The 14,175-nt window shown below is 39.2% G+C and overlaps 1 protein-coding gene across 1 annotated transcript; it reads right to left on the bottom strand.

Annotated features, from left to right (window-relative positions):
- Nucleotides 1–247: 247 nt before the first annotated feature.
- On the bottom strand, nucleotides 248–13,657 carry LOC102832171 (GC-rich sequence DNA-binding factor 2-like). Its single transcript, XM_006870789.1, has 5 exons — nucleotides 13,393–13,657; nucleotides 11,818–11,946; nucleotides 6,952–7,173; nucleotides 4,805–4,890; nucleotides 248–295 (listed from the first exon to the last, which is right to left on the bottom strand). The coding sequence occupies exons 1-5, from the start codon at nucleotides 13,655–13,657 to the stop codon at nucleotides 248–250; spliced, it is 750 nt and encodes a 249-aa protein (XP_006870851.1).
- Between the last annotated feature and the right edge of the window lie 518 nt (nucleotides 13,658–14,175).

Below are 14,175 nucleotides of genomic sequence, written 5' to 3'. Positions count from 1 at the left end.
GAAAAAAGTATTTGTGATTCAGACATTTTTTTTAAGCACATGGGGATTATAAAAAGAGAATTGCTCAGAAACAGAAAATAATATACTTAATACCTTATAGTCACATACCTTTTCATTAAAGCAATCAATTAAATTGTCCACATAAATTTTCATGCTTTTATAGAATTTATAATTTAGAGCTTGATTTGATGAATTCTCTAAATTCTGGATTGTGCTCTTTGAGCTCTTGACATCTTGAATATATTTTTCATATTCCCTCAGGTGTGAACGGTGAGTATCCTGTAACAATGTTAATCTACACAAGTAAAAAACAAAACAAAACCGTATTTTCAAATTTTAATTTCTACCATAAAAAGCAGTAAACTAATGATTTTTTCTCAAAGCTCCCTTATAGAGACCACCAAGAACAATGATCACATAAACTGGGGTTTACAGACTTGTTGAGCAAAGAGAGCATCACAGGAAACCCACCCACTATCAAGCTGACTGCAACTTGTAGCGACCCTCTACTGGGTTTCTGAACCTGTAAATCTTCATGGAAACAAAAAAACCTCATCTTTCCTCTGAGTCTGAACTGCTGGCATTGTGGTTAGCAGTCCAATGCTTATTCTACAGAGCCACCAGGGCATCCTATCACATGGAAATATGTCTCAAAAGGGCACTTACACACGGGTAAGGGACAGAGTAAGGGTATTTTTAAAGTATAAGCTAATATCTGCTATCAGAGGGTCTCGCTGAGTCAATGGCAGTGGGTCTGGTTGCTCACTTAATTCTGTTAAGACAGCTCTCTTTTTCCAGCTCTTGAGACTTTTTCCATGTATCAGTTGTTAGTGCATAAAAAAAAAAAATTCAATTTTTATCATTTAAAAAATTCAGTTGTCCCTTATGCATATATACCAATAGAGGACTAAGAAATACTGTTTCTTTAAAAACATCCGGAATGTATTTTCTACCATTTGATTTTACGAATGTCTACAACAAGGTGAGGTGGTAGTTTGCCAAAACCCTAGAATATCCATTTATATATTTTCAAGTCTTTATTTCACTACTTTTGTTGCTGTTGTTAGGTGCCTGTTAAGTAGGTTCCAACTCACAGCGACCCTATGCACAACAGAACAAAACACTGTCCGGTCCTGTGCCAACCTCACAACCATTGCTACTTGAGCCCACTGCTGCTGTCACTGTACTAACCCATCTCACTGGGTTGTCCCTCTTTTATGCTGACCCTCCACTATACCAAACATAATATCCTTCTCCAGGGACTGGTCCCTCCTGATAATATGTCCAAATTGTGAGCGACAAATTATGGCCATCCTTGCTTGTAAGGAACAATCTGGCTGTCCCTCTGCCAACACAGATTTGTTTATTCTTTTATTATTCTTCTCTATCACTATCACTCAAATGCATCAATTCTTTATGGTCTTCTTAATTCAGTGGTCCAACTTTCACATACGTATTAAGCTATTGAAAATACCATAGCTTGGGTCAGGTGTACCTTAGTCCTCATCTTCCAGCATTATATCTGACATGAATCTGGTGCTATTCATAATGTTTCAATATCCAATATTCTGGTGCTCTCTTACAATGTTCCACTGATATTTGTATGGTTTTCAGTGGCGAAATATTTGGAAGTAGTGCACCCCTCCTTCCTATCATGGGTAACCTTACTGGCACAGCTTCCAGATCACAGCAACACGCAAGCCACCCCAGTAAGACAAGCTGACAAATGAGTGACAGATACTATAAAACATCCTTTTTTACATCAAATCTTCATTTAAATGAACAATTGCAGCAAATATATTTTAGTTGCAATATTACTAAAAAATGAAGCTACCTTAAAGTTCATTTAAGAAAAGACACTGAGGAAAATAATTTTGAACCTATTTCTGTGTAAGAATTAATTATCTATCTAGCTATCTATCCCACAAATGTATGTTTAAGAGCTTGAAAGTGGATATGTGTACATGGGTAACTACAGGGAGGAAGTGGGACAACTGTTGTTGCATGGAGGGGATTGCAATCATTGAGATGAAGCAAAATGTAAGATTTGTTAAATGTGAAACTGATAATTTTGTCTATAAACCTTAACTCACAATAAAAAAAAGTTTCTGGAAAATGGAATTAAGATAATAGAGTGTTTCATAAACTTCCTGAAGCCCATTCATACAGGAACAAAATGTTCACTATTAGCCTTATGTATAACTGACAAAAGTTCCAAGTCCATATGTCCAACAGAGAAGTACTCAGGTAAATTATGATATATCAAGTATAAGGAAGAAAATGATCTTTTAAAGAAATAAAAGGCTATTTAGCAATGCAACAAATGTTTATGACCATGCTACTAAAAAAGGCATATTTATGTTAACTGCTTTTACTTAGGTAATGAGTACCTACTCTAAAAACTAAAAATACACATACAAAAGTAAAATTAACGCTAGTATGTTAATACAGATGTTCCCCCATAAATCCATTTAATAATTAAAAAGAATATAGTATTAATCTATTTTACTATTAAATATGTAGGACAAATATACATTGAAAAATGAAGGTGGTTGTTAAGTGCCACTGAGTCCGTTACAACTCACAGCGACCCTGTATAGGGTTTCTGAGGTGCGGCTGGTGAGTTTAAATCATGACCTTGTGGTTTAAACAGACTCTGAGTCCAGTGCATTAACCCACAATGACACACCAGGACTTCAAAAAATGAATGTTACTTACCTAGTATTTAATTTTCTCTTTATCATTTCTAAATTTACTGGTGGAAATGAAATAGAAGTATCAAACTTCTTCACTTTTTGAGATTCACTGCTGTGACAAAGGTCTATGTCTCGTCCCTAAAAATAATAATGAAAATGTAAGTATTTTCAAACATTTAATTTACCTTACAATGATAATTGCATAATTGGAGATTCTAAGGTCTCTGCCAGCTCAAAAATTTCATGCATATTCAAATTACCATAAAAAGAAAATGTTTTTAAAACCATGTTTTAAAATTTAGATTCACATACAAGTCAAGTAACAAAATCTTATTTTTCCATAAATGATTGATTCTCAAAGTTTTTTAATCTAATTTTATTTACAGTCCAATATATATTTATAGAAAGGAGCTCTGGTAGCGTAGTGGTTATGAATCGGGCTATGAGCCGCAAGGTCAGCAGTTCGAAACTACCAGTGGTTCCGCGGGACAAAGATGAGGCGGTCTGCTCCCGTAAAGATGTACAGCCTCGGAAACCCTGTGTAGGGTCACTATGAGTAGGAACCAACTCCACGGCACTTAACAACAACAAATATTTATAGAATGTCATGCATTTTTTTTTCTTTCAGAAATTAAATACTTCTGTTACAGCAACATTTATTAAAACATTTTAACATTAATTAATATATTACACAGGAAGTCCCTGACTTACAACATTCCATAAGCAGTTGTTTTGAGTATTACCTTGGATGATAATATTCTTTTCTGGGTAACTCAAAACCTATTTTCCAAAAGCTAAGCATGAATTTTCCATTACAGAAATAGCTATAAAGTCATTCCTGGTCAGTCAAAAGTAAACCAGAGTCTACCGGAGGGTTTCTGGATAAGGCTTTTACTTTCGTTTAAGCCACTGTATCTGAGTTTTCTCTTAGGGCACAAGAACACATTCCTATCTAGTATATCATGTAATGTGGTACATTTCACAATACTGTCCTCTGGCTAACGACAGCTCATCACCATCATGCTCAGATGTTTAAAATGCCCTGGAGAACCCCTGTTTACACAAATACATGTAATGAAGTGGAGCAAATAATTGGCTTAACCTTTTCATATTTTTCATGAGGTATCATCATTTCTGAATTCAAACTTTTAAGTCTCCCATTCAGTTTCAATGTTATCTGTACATCCCCAAACTAACCCGACTATTTAAAATCTTTGTGACTTTACTCATGATACTTCAAATTTTGCACGCCATCAACATCTTTCAAAGATTCATTCACTTATCATACCACTTTGGCAGAAGCTTTTCTAAGCCTCTCTACATCCTCTCTCTTATACAACTGAGCACCCATCTGCTCTCTTGTGCCATCTAAGGAGTGGACTCCTTGTGTGGCGCTATAGGAAACCTACCAGCTGCTTCTCGGAAACTCTGTACAGGGTCTCTATGACTCAGAATCAACTTAATAGGACTTAACAACCAAGAAGTAGTCACAGAATCTGTAAAAAATTTACCAAGATGTCACGGTAGGATAACCACAGTAATAGGGTTCAAACACACCAGATGCTCCTCATTAATCCTATATCTAGTGAGCCTAGAGTGGTTATGATTTGGAACTGACTTGATAGCATTTAACAACAACATATTTTCATCAGTGGTTGTTGCTGGTGTTAAGAGTTGTTAAGCGCCACTGAGTCAGTTCTGACTCACATAAGTGGCTCTCTCTGTATATGGTTTCCAAGGAGTGATTGGTTGAACTACTGACCTTGTGGTTCAAACCAATCTTGGATTCTAGTGCTTATCCTACAGTGACACACTAAGACCCAAAAGCTGCTATTTAATAAATGGTATTGTTTGGCATCATCTTTTGGCCTAAGGATGGTGGTGGTGTGATGTCGACTCAAGTCTGACTCATACTGACTCTCCAATCTTTATAGGAGTAGAAAGCACCATCTTTCTCCTGTGGAGAGGCTGGTAGATTTGAACTGCTTACCTTGAAGTTTAGCAAGATATTAAGTATCTATAAACAAGAAAGTTTGGGAACCTCTGATGTAAACTATTTGTTATAGCAGCCACAAGAAACTAAGAGATGTGGTATAAAAAACTATCACCTCTGAGATTTTAACTGCTTTCCTCATCTGTTGCTCTTCCCAAACATCTTGATTTTCATCATCTTGACTTTCTTCACTTCTGGTTGCTACAAAAAAGGAAAAAAAAGTCCATGAATAAACATTAGTTTTCCATTCTATTAGCAACAGCTAACATTTTGAGGGCTTATAATGTGTAGGTCATGGTGGCACTGTGGGTTAGGCACTTGTCTGGAGAACAATGAGGCTGTCTGTTCCTGTTGAGATTTACAGTCTCGGAAACCCTATATAATGTCACTATGAGTCAAAATCAATTTGATGGCAGTGGGTTTGTTTGATCTGTATGTATTAACTTATATAGATTTCATAATAATCCTATTTATAAATGAGGAGATTCAGAAACTGGGATGTTAAATGACTATGCTGAAGATAGGACTTTATTCCAAGATTCTGACTGCAGCAGGGGCACTCTTACCACCAAGTGTCAAAACACAAGTCCCATATGTGTACAACACGGCAGTCCTGTATGTGTTAAACATGGAAGTCCCGTAATGTGTACAACACGGCAGTTCCGTATGTGTATAGCACGATAGTCCCGTAATGTGTACAACACAGCAGTCCCGTATGTGCACAACACGGCAGTCCCGTAATGTGTACAACACAGTTCCGTATGTGCACAACACGACAGTCCTGTAATGTGCACAACACGGCAGTCCCGTAATGTGCACAACACGTCAGTCGCGTATGTGCGTAGCACGGCAGTCCCGTAATGGGTACAACACGGCAGTCCCGTATGTGTACAACACTGCAGTCCCGTAATGGGTACAACACGGCAGTCCCATATGTGTACAACAATGCAGTCCCGTAATGGGTATAACACGGCAGTCCCGTATGTGTGCAACACACCAGTCCCGTAATGTGTACATAACACGGCAGTCCCGTAATGTGTACAGCACGAAAGTCCCGTATGTGCTCAACACGACAGTCCCGTATGTGCGCAACACGGCAGTCCCGTATGTGTGCAACATGCCATTCCCGTATGTGTGCAACACGCCAGTCCCGTATGTGTACAACACACCTGTCCCGTATGTGTACAACACGGCAGTCTCGTAATGTGTACAACACGGCAGTTCCGTATGTGTGCAACACGGCAGTCCCATAATGTGTACAACACGGCAGTCCTGTATGTGCACAACACGCCAGTCCCGTATGTGTGCAACACGACAGTTCCGTAATGTGTACAACACGTAAGAAAAAATGAAATGCTTGGTTTTGCTACAAAAGAACTTGCAACTGCTTTGAGAGAAACCAAACATTTATAAATCACTTAAAATTTTTTGGGTTATAAGGAAACAAAATCCTTACTCTGAAAGAATATTTTTGAAGTGACAAAAACCTCGGTAGACGCCATTGTTTAAAAACTTTTGATACTTATTGCTAAATTGCCTTCCACTTTTAAGAGTTTTACCATATAAACTATTTCTATCACTTGTGTGAAATTGCCTCTTTCATTGTACCCTTGTCAGCTTTTTGTAATTAATAATAATCTGTACTAAGCTTCTTATAGGGGATAAGTAAGATTTTTTTTTTAAAACTTGAATTTTTAATATTTATTGATGCTTTATTGTTCTCAATGAATGTATATTTCTTATTGGCTTTTACTACTATTCTTGAATAAAATGTGCAGCAATTGGTGAAAAAACAACAGAAAAACAAAACAAAACAAAGGCTTGGTAGAATGTTATTGCTTATAAATGAGAAATGTGAAAAAGTTATTCAAAACTCATGGATCACTGTTAGAGAAAGTTTTCTTACTAGAGGAGGGTAGATTTTATCTCACAACACCCAAATCTCTGCAGATGCTTTCATGTATATTAAAAAAAAAAAAATCTTTTGAAGGTAACAATGGTTTCTAAAGTTTCAAAAATAAGACACTATATGATTTTTTAAAAAAATCTGTCAAATGGTCAGGTTATAGTACACAATATTACACATACCTACAGAAATGACTTTTAGAAGCCATAATGTCATTAACCAAATTAACAGTAAAGCTAAAAAAAAATCAGCACACCTTTGTATATGACACTAACCTAAACTTCTATGAGAATTTTATCATAATTTTTACATTCTAATAAAATTTCTTTCATCTTTATTTACTGATAAATACGTACTTGCTTCTTCAGCCATTCTTTGTCGAAGTGTTTGAGGCTTTGGGGTAAATGGTATTCTTTCTTCACTGGCATCAGGCTCACTCTCAGAATCTTCATCACAGCTCTTTAGACCAGAGGTGGTGGAAGTCTGTTTTACATCCAAAGAAATATAGTCTTCTCGGGCCCTGGCTAGCTCACGTTTTCTGCGGGCTGCCTGAATGAATACTGCATCAGGGATTCTAACTGAATGAAAAAATAAGAGGACAGTGAAAAATCAAATGCTAAGGAAAACAAATAATCCTCACAATTAAATCAAGACAATAAGTAACATTTTTAAAACTTTTTTATTAACCATTTTAATATTTTATGTTAATAAATGGCACAAACTATATATTGATAAAGGAAAATGATTTGATAGAGATTAAATATAGAGAAATGAATTCAATGTATCAGAAACACATACTGAAGCACTTCAATTTATTCTCTCTCATACTCATCAGAGTTTGTTGCTGACTTTTTGTTGAGGGCTAGCTATTTCTCCCACCACTTGTCTGTCAGTTGTCATACTGTGGTAGCTTGTGAGTTGCTGTGATTCTGAAAGCTATGCCACTGGTATTTTAACTACCAGCAGGGTCATCCATGATGGACAGGTTTCAGATAAGCTTCCGGACAAAGACAGACTAAGAAGAATGAGTGACGAACTACTTCCAAATATCCAGTCACTGAAAACCTTACAGCAGAGAAACACTGTCAGATATTGTGCCGGAAAATGAGCCCCTCAGGTTGGAAGGCACTCAAAATGCATCTGGGGAAGAGCTGCCTCCTAAAAGCAGAGTTGACCGTGATGAAGTGAATGGAGTAAAGCCCGTGGTAGAAAAGCCCATGGGACCTTCATTTGTTGATGGGGCACAACTCAAAATGAAGAGAAACAGCTGTAAACATCCATTGAAAATTAGAACATTGAATGTACAAAGTATGAATCTGGGAAAACTGGAAGCTGTCAAAAATGAAATGGAACACATAAACATCGATATCTTAGGCATTAGTGAGCTGAAATGGACTGGTATTGGCCATTTTGAATCTGATGACCACATGGTTTCCTATGCAGGAAATGACCAATTGAAGAGGAATGGTGCTGTCAAAAAGAACATATCCAGATCAGTCATGAGGTACAATGCTGTGTGATAGGATAATATCCATGCGCCTACAGGGAAGCCCAGAGTCCTGGTGTGGCGCTGTGGGTTAATGAGCCAGACTGCAAAGCCGTTTGAACTGCAAGGCAGGAGATTCAAGCTCACCAGTCACACCTCAGAAACCCTATATAGGGTTGCTATGGGTCAGAACCGACTCAAAGGCACTTAACAACAACAGGGAAGTCCAGTTAATATCACTATTATTCAAATTTACGCACCGACCACTAAAGTGAGTGAGGATGAAATAGAAGAATTCTACCAACTTCTTCAATCTGAAATTGATCAAACACGCAATCAAAATGTATTAATCATTACTGGTGATTGGAATGAAAAGGTTGGGAGCAAAGAGGAAGGATCAGTACTTGGAAAATACGGCCTTGATGATAAGACACGATGCTGGAGAACGCATGGTAGAATTCTGCAAAATCAATGTTTTGTTCATTTCAAATACCTTCTTTAGACAGCGTAAGAGACTATGATACACATGGACCTCACCAGATGGAATACAGAGAAATCAAATTGACTACATCTGTGAAAAGAGATGATGGAAAAGCTCCATATCATTAGTCAAAACAAGGCCAGGGGCAGACTGGAACAGACCATCAATTACTCATATGCAAATTGAAACTGAAGCTGAAGAAAATGAAAACAAGTCCACAAGAGCCAAAATATGACCTTGAATATATCCCACCTGAATTTAGAGATCATCTGAAGAACAGATTTGATACATTAAACACTAAAGACTGAAGACCAGAAGAGTTGTGGGATGACATCAAGAATATTATACATGAAGAAAGCAAAAACTCATTAAGACAAGAAAGAAGGAAAAGGTCAAAATGGATGTCAGAAGAGACACTGAAACTTGCTCTCCAGCGGAGAGGCTAAAGCAAATGGAATAAATGAAGAGGTACAAGAGGGGAAAAGAAACTTTCAAAGACCAGCTCAAGAAGATAAAGTGAAATATTACAACAAAATGGGTAAAGATTTGGAATCAGCATACCAGAAAGGAAGTAGCATGCTCAGCATTTCTCAAACTGGGGGAACTGAAGAAAAAATTCAACCCTCGAATTTCATTATTAAGAAAGGTGTGAGACAAGGTTGTATTCTTTCACCATACTAATTCAACCCGTATGCTGAGCAAGTAATCCGAGAAGCTGGGTTCTATGAAGAAAAACGTGGCATCAGGATTGGAGGAAGACTCATTAACAACCTGCGATATGAAGATGATACAACCTTGCTTGCTGAAAGTGAAGAGGACTTAAAACATTTACTGATGAAGATCAAAGAGCACAGCATTCAGTATGGGTTGCATCTAAATGTCAGGAAAACAAAAATCCTCACCACTGGACCAATAAACGACCTTCTTATCAGTGGAGAAAAGATTGAAGTTGTCAAGGACTTCATTCTTCTTGGATCAACTATCAACACTCACAGAAGCAGCAGTCAAGAAATCAAATGGTATATTGCATTAGGCAAATCTGCTGCACAAGGCCTTTTAAAAGTGTTGAAGAGCAAAGATGTCAGCTTGAGGACTAAGGTGCACCTGACTCAAACCATGGTATTTTCAGTAACCTCCTATGTATGTGACAGCTAGACTGTGAATAAGGAAAAGCGTAGAATTGATGCTTTTGAATTGTGGTGTTGGAGGAGAACATTGAAAGTGCCATGGGCTGCCAAAAGAACCAATAGATCCGTTATGGAAGAAATGCAGCCAGAGTGCTCCCTGGAGGCCGAGATAGCCAAACTTTGCCTCTCATATTTGGACATACTATCAGAAGACACCAGTTGCTGGAGAAGAATATCATGTTTGGTAAAGTGGAGGGACAGAGAAAGAGAGGAAGACCCCCACCAAGATGGACTGGCCAAGAGGCAGCAACGATGGACTCAAGCGTGGCAACAGCAATGAAGTTGGCCCAGGATCAGGCAGTATTTCGTTCTGCTCTGCATAAGGTCGCTATGAGTCAGTACCGACTTGATGGCACCTAACCACAACAACAAGCTATTTTTCAGAGACCTGGTGTGGCACTGGAGGATGGTAAGCAATGGACTAACTGTAAGGTCTGCAGTTCAAACCCATCAGCGACTCCTTAAAAACACTATAGTGTAACTATGAGTCAGAACCGACTCAACTGCACACAACAAGCAATTTTTCTCTCCAGAAGTTCTGAGATGGTCTGGGTAAGGATGTGCAGAGGCTAAGCATTAAGTTGCACAGTTATAGAGAATTACAGAGGTCAGAAGGATCTGGTGACTGACAAGTCTAACATACGAAGAGGACCAAGATACCAGTAGACTCCGGCATATGACATATATGAGTTATTACTAATGGCACTTATAAACGTCACTGTATGTGGAACACTGCAGTTATGGGAAAATGCATGCAGGGAATATGGAATAAAGTACTGAGTTATATAAACACATGCTAAGCACTGATCAGAATAATAAGACAGAAGCTATCGGTGGAAAAATCAGTCATATGCTGATTTTAGAATTTGACTTGACAAATGCGAAACAGCTAATAGAATATAAAGAAGCCGAACGGACATATCAGGTGTGGTTTAATGCGCCAGACTGTAAAGTTGTTTGAACTACAAGGTCGGTGGTTCAAACTCACCAGTCGTTCCTTGGAACCCTATACAGGGTTCCTATGGGTCGGAACTGACTCGTCGTTACTTAACAACAACAACAAAGTGGAAAGCAATGCTGAAGAAAAAACAAATGTGAGAAGTTATTACAAAAATTTGTAGTGAAAAAATTAAGGGGAAAAAAAAAGGGAACTTACAGACAACTCTCACTGATTCCCTGACTGGAAGCACCGTTCCCATAAGCGAATAACCCAGATCATCCACAGAAGGAGTTACTACTGCAACTGACAAAATGCACTCTTAATCAAACTCTTCTTCACATTCAGTGCACATGCTTATGATTTATGTACTTTTAATTTATGTATATATGTATTAAAATATATCTGAGTTTAAATGTAATGTTTCAAACCCCAAACACGAAGATTGCATTTACAAAGATACTGGTAATAAATAGCAGTAACTATGAAAAGTTTAAAAAAAAAAAAAAAAAAAAAAAAATCCAGGTATTCGATTTATGTCAGAAATTGAGTCAATAAATGAAGTCCCACCATAAATTAGGGACTACTTGTGCTACGATCTGCACTTTCCTGTAGACATCAGGAATATGCTGTGTTGTGAAGTACCACTGAGTCGATTCCAACTCATAGTGACCCCACACAGAATTTCCGAAGAGCGGCTGGTGTGTTTGAACTGCCAACCTGTGGTTCAAACGAGCCTTGTGGTCCAGTGCATTATCCTGCGCTGCCACAACAGGAATACAGACAGAAAGCAACAATGTGTCCAACAAAGCACAAGCAAGTAATCATCCAAGGTTCTATGGTGAGTCCTGCATGAATAAATATGTTCCGATGTACCAGTTTTTAGGGATCAGGTCATCTCTCTCTGCAGTCTAAGGGGATGGCAAACTGCTACCCCACCATGCTGTTTCACTTGTAGTTACTTTGTAGTTGATATGAGCAGTCAATTTTGACACTGGGACAATCCATAGTAAATTACTTGGCACATACACTTCACTAGTTTGTTACATTATCAATAATGAGAACCACAAGTATAGAAAACACTGACATTAGAAAAAAAAGCTATTAACCAAAATTACAAAGATTACCAACCTAATGATGAAAATTCCTTTTCTTCTGGAGAGCTAGTGTTGATGGAAGATGAACTCTGATCATCCTGACTTTCTGAGGAGTGATGTGTTCCACCCTCTTCATCAGTTGAGAAAACATTTGTTCTGGATTCTAAGAGGGCATTTTCTGCATCTAACAAGAGCCAGAGAAAACACTGGAACTAATAATTGAAATTCGAAATAATATATGACATATGTATGCTACAGTGGATTAATCCTACTCCATATCTAACGTAAACATAACAGTTCCTTCTCCAACTTCGTCTGTATGAAACCAATGAGTTGTCTAATTCTACTTGTACTACTTATCTATTATCTAATGAAAGACAAAGATTACAATGAGAAGAGGGAAGCGGACATTCGAGGGGAAAACAATAGCACAAAAAACAGAAGGGCTAGCTAGAGCAGAAAAGAGAAACAGTGTTAGTGAGTAAGTAGAAAAAATTCTTCATGAAGACTGTGTTAGGCACATTGAAACCTGTTTCACAAGGTTCACTGCATTTAACACTTACAATTACATAAAGTAGATGCTACTTCTGGTAGCGTAGTGGTTATGAATCGGGCTGCGAACCTTAAGGTCAGCGGTTCGAAACTACCAGCTACTCCACGGGAGAAAGATGAGGCTTTCTACTCCTGTAAAGATTTACACCCTCGGAAACCCTGTACAGGGTCACTATGGGTCGGAATCGACTCGACGGCACTTAAAAACAACAACAACAACTTCTGGTTAGGGCACTAAGAATTGCAGAGGTTATTTATCATGCCCAAAGTAGTAACAATAATAAAGTATAAGTGTTTTGAAACTAAATCCACCCAATCTAGTCTCTCATGCTGTAATTTCAATGCCTGGTGGCCAGAGGTAATGAGCACTTTGATCTTGAGTCAAATCCTGGGAAGGTCATTTACTCGATTACTTTAAATTAACCTATTACATAAAGATAACATCAACAGATATAGTAGCATCCACAGAGGTGGTAAAAGAATCTAATGAGCAAAAATGTACAGGAATTCTTGGTATTACTGGAAAGAACTCGACGGCACGTGGCTGTAACACTATACTAAGGGGACCTGGTGGCGCTGCAGGACAAGCATGGGTAGCAGTTGGTACCCACCACTCTGCAGGAGAAAAATGAGACGTACAGCCTCAGGAACCCTACCCAAGGTCGCCAACCCACTGGAGGGCTGTGGGTTAAAGTACGATTCTGGCTTAGGTGTTTTCTAAAACAAAGGTTCAACTCTTTAATTGACAGGCTTCCGAAACGTACAGAAACCTTTGCTGCTTACTTCAGTGGGATTCAGAAATCTTGAACTCTTTTGTGATTTAGGTTCTGCATAAACAGCAAGTATTGTACGCTGTGTCTGATAGGCGGCGGTCACCTGGGGATGCCAACACAGAAGAGGTACCCATTATACAAGATTCCTTTTACTCCCCCAAACAAAGTTACGAATGAACCGTCGGGCTGAACTCCGAGGGGCAAGCGGCGGACCACTTGAAATCCCAGAGGCGGCGCCAGGCACCAACGGATCACCTCCCGCCACGCCCACGAGGGGCCCTCACCGCTTCCGGGGTCACCATGGTCGCTAGAGTCACTGCCTGCGCTGGGGGCTGCTCTCGTGGCGCGCCGGGAACTCGCCCAGACTCGGCCCCGAGGGCGCCGGCCTCTGATCAGTCGTGTGACCACCGTTGGAGACGGTCCTTCTTCCGCAGGACTCGGGGCCGACTGCTCCTGCGGCGCCCCGGGTTCTGAGGACGACTCCTTGCCGTCACCGTCACTGGAATCGGCTCGGCGTTGCCGAAAAGTCCTTTTTGGTCTGTGAGCCATAGCGCAAGCCCTGGCACCGCGCGCACGTTTACTCCCACCGAATAGAGCACGCCGAACGTCCGGTGCGCGCTCCCGCCCGACTTCCTCGTGCGTGCTCCCGTTCAGCGCGCCTTGATTCCCGTTTCCTGCGGTCCATCGGAACTGCGCATGCGTGTTTCACTTGCTTCTATTGAATGGATAGGCCAATCTCTGGGTTCTTACTTAAACCGTAGCGATTCGACTTTCACTGAGTCCGGTACGGAGACGTATTCTCAAAGCTTTCTCTGTGTGTAAATGCTGATCAGTTATTTATAATAAATTATTGAATGATTGTAAAGCGAGTTTACTTTAAAAAAAAATCCAGATAAATAACTTCCAGGACACTGCCTGAAAGGGTTTTTGTTTTGTTTTTTGCTTGGGGAGGTGGCTTGTAATGTGAAAAAGTACTCTTCTAGAATAGGCATTCTTGTGATATTTAGAAGAGCAGCTTCCCACCATCGACCAAGCACTCCATAGCTAGAAAGAACTTAATCAACTAA

This window comes from Chrysochloris asiatica, unplaced genomic scaffold (genome assembly GCF_000296735.1).
Source record: "Chrysochloris asiatica unplaced genomic scaffold, ChrAsi1.0 scaffold00151, whole genome shotgun sequence".
Lineage (NCBI taxonomy): Eukaryota > Metazoa > Chordata > Mammalia > Afrosoricida > Chrysochloridae > Chrysochloris > Chrysochloris asiatica.
The sequence above is the reverse complement of the archived record's forward strand: the minus strand, read 5'-3'. Positions and strand labels throughout refer to the sequence as shown.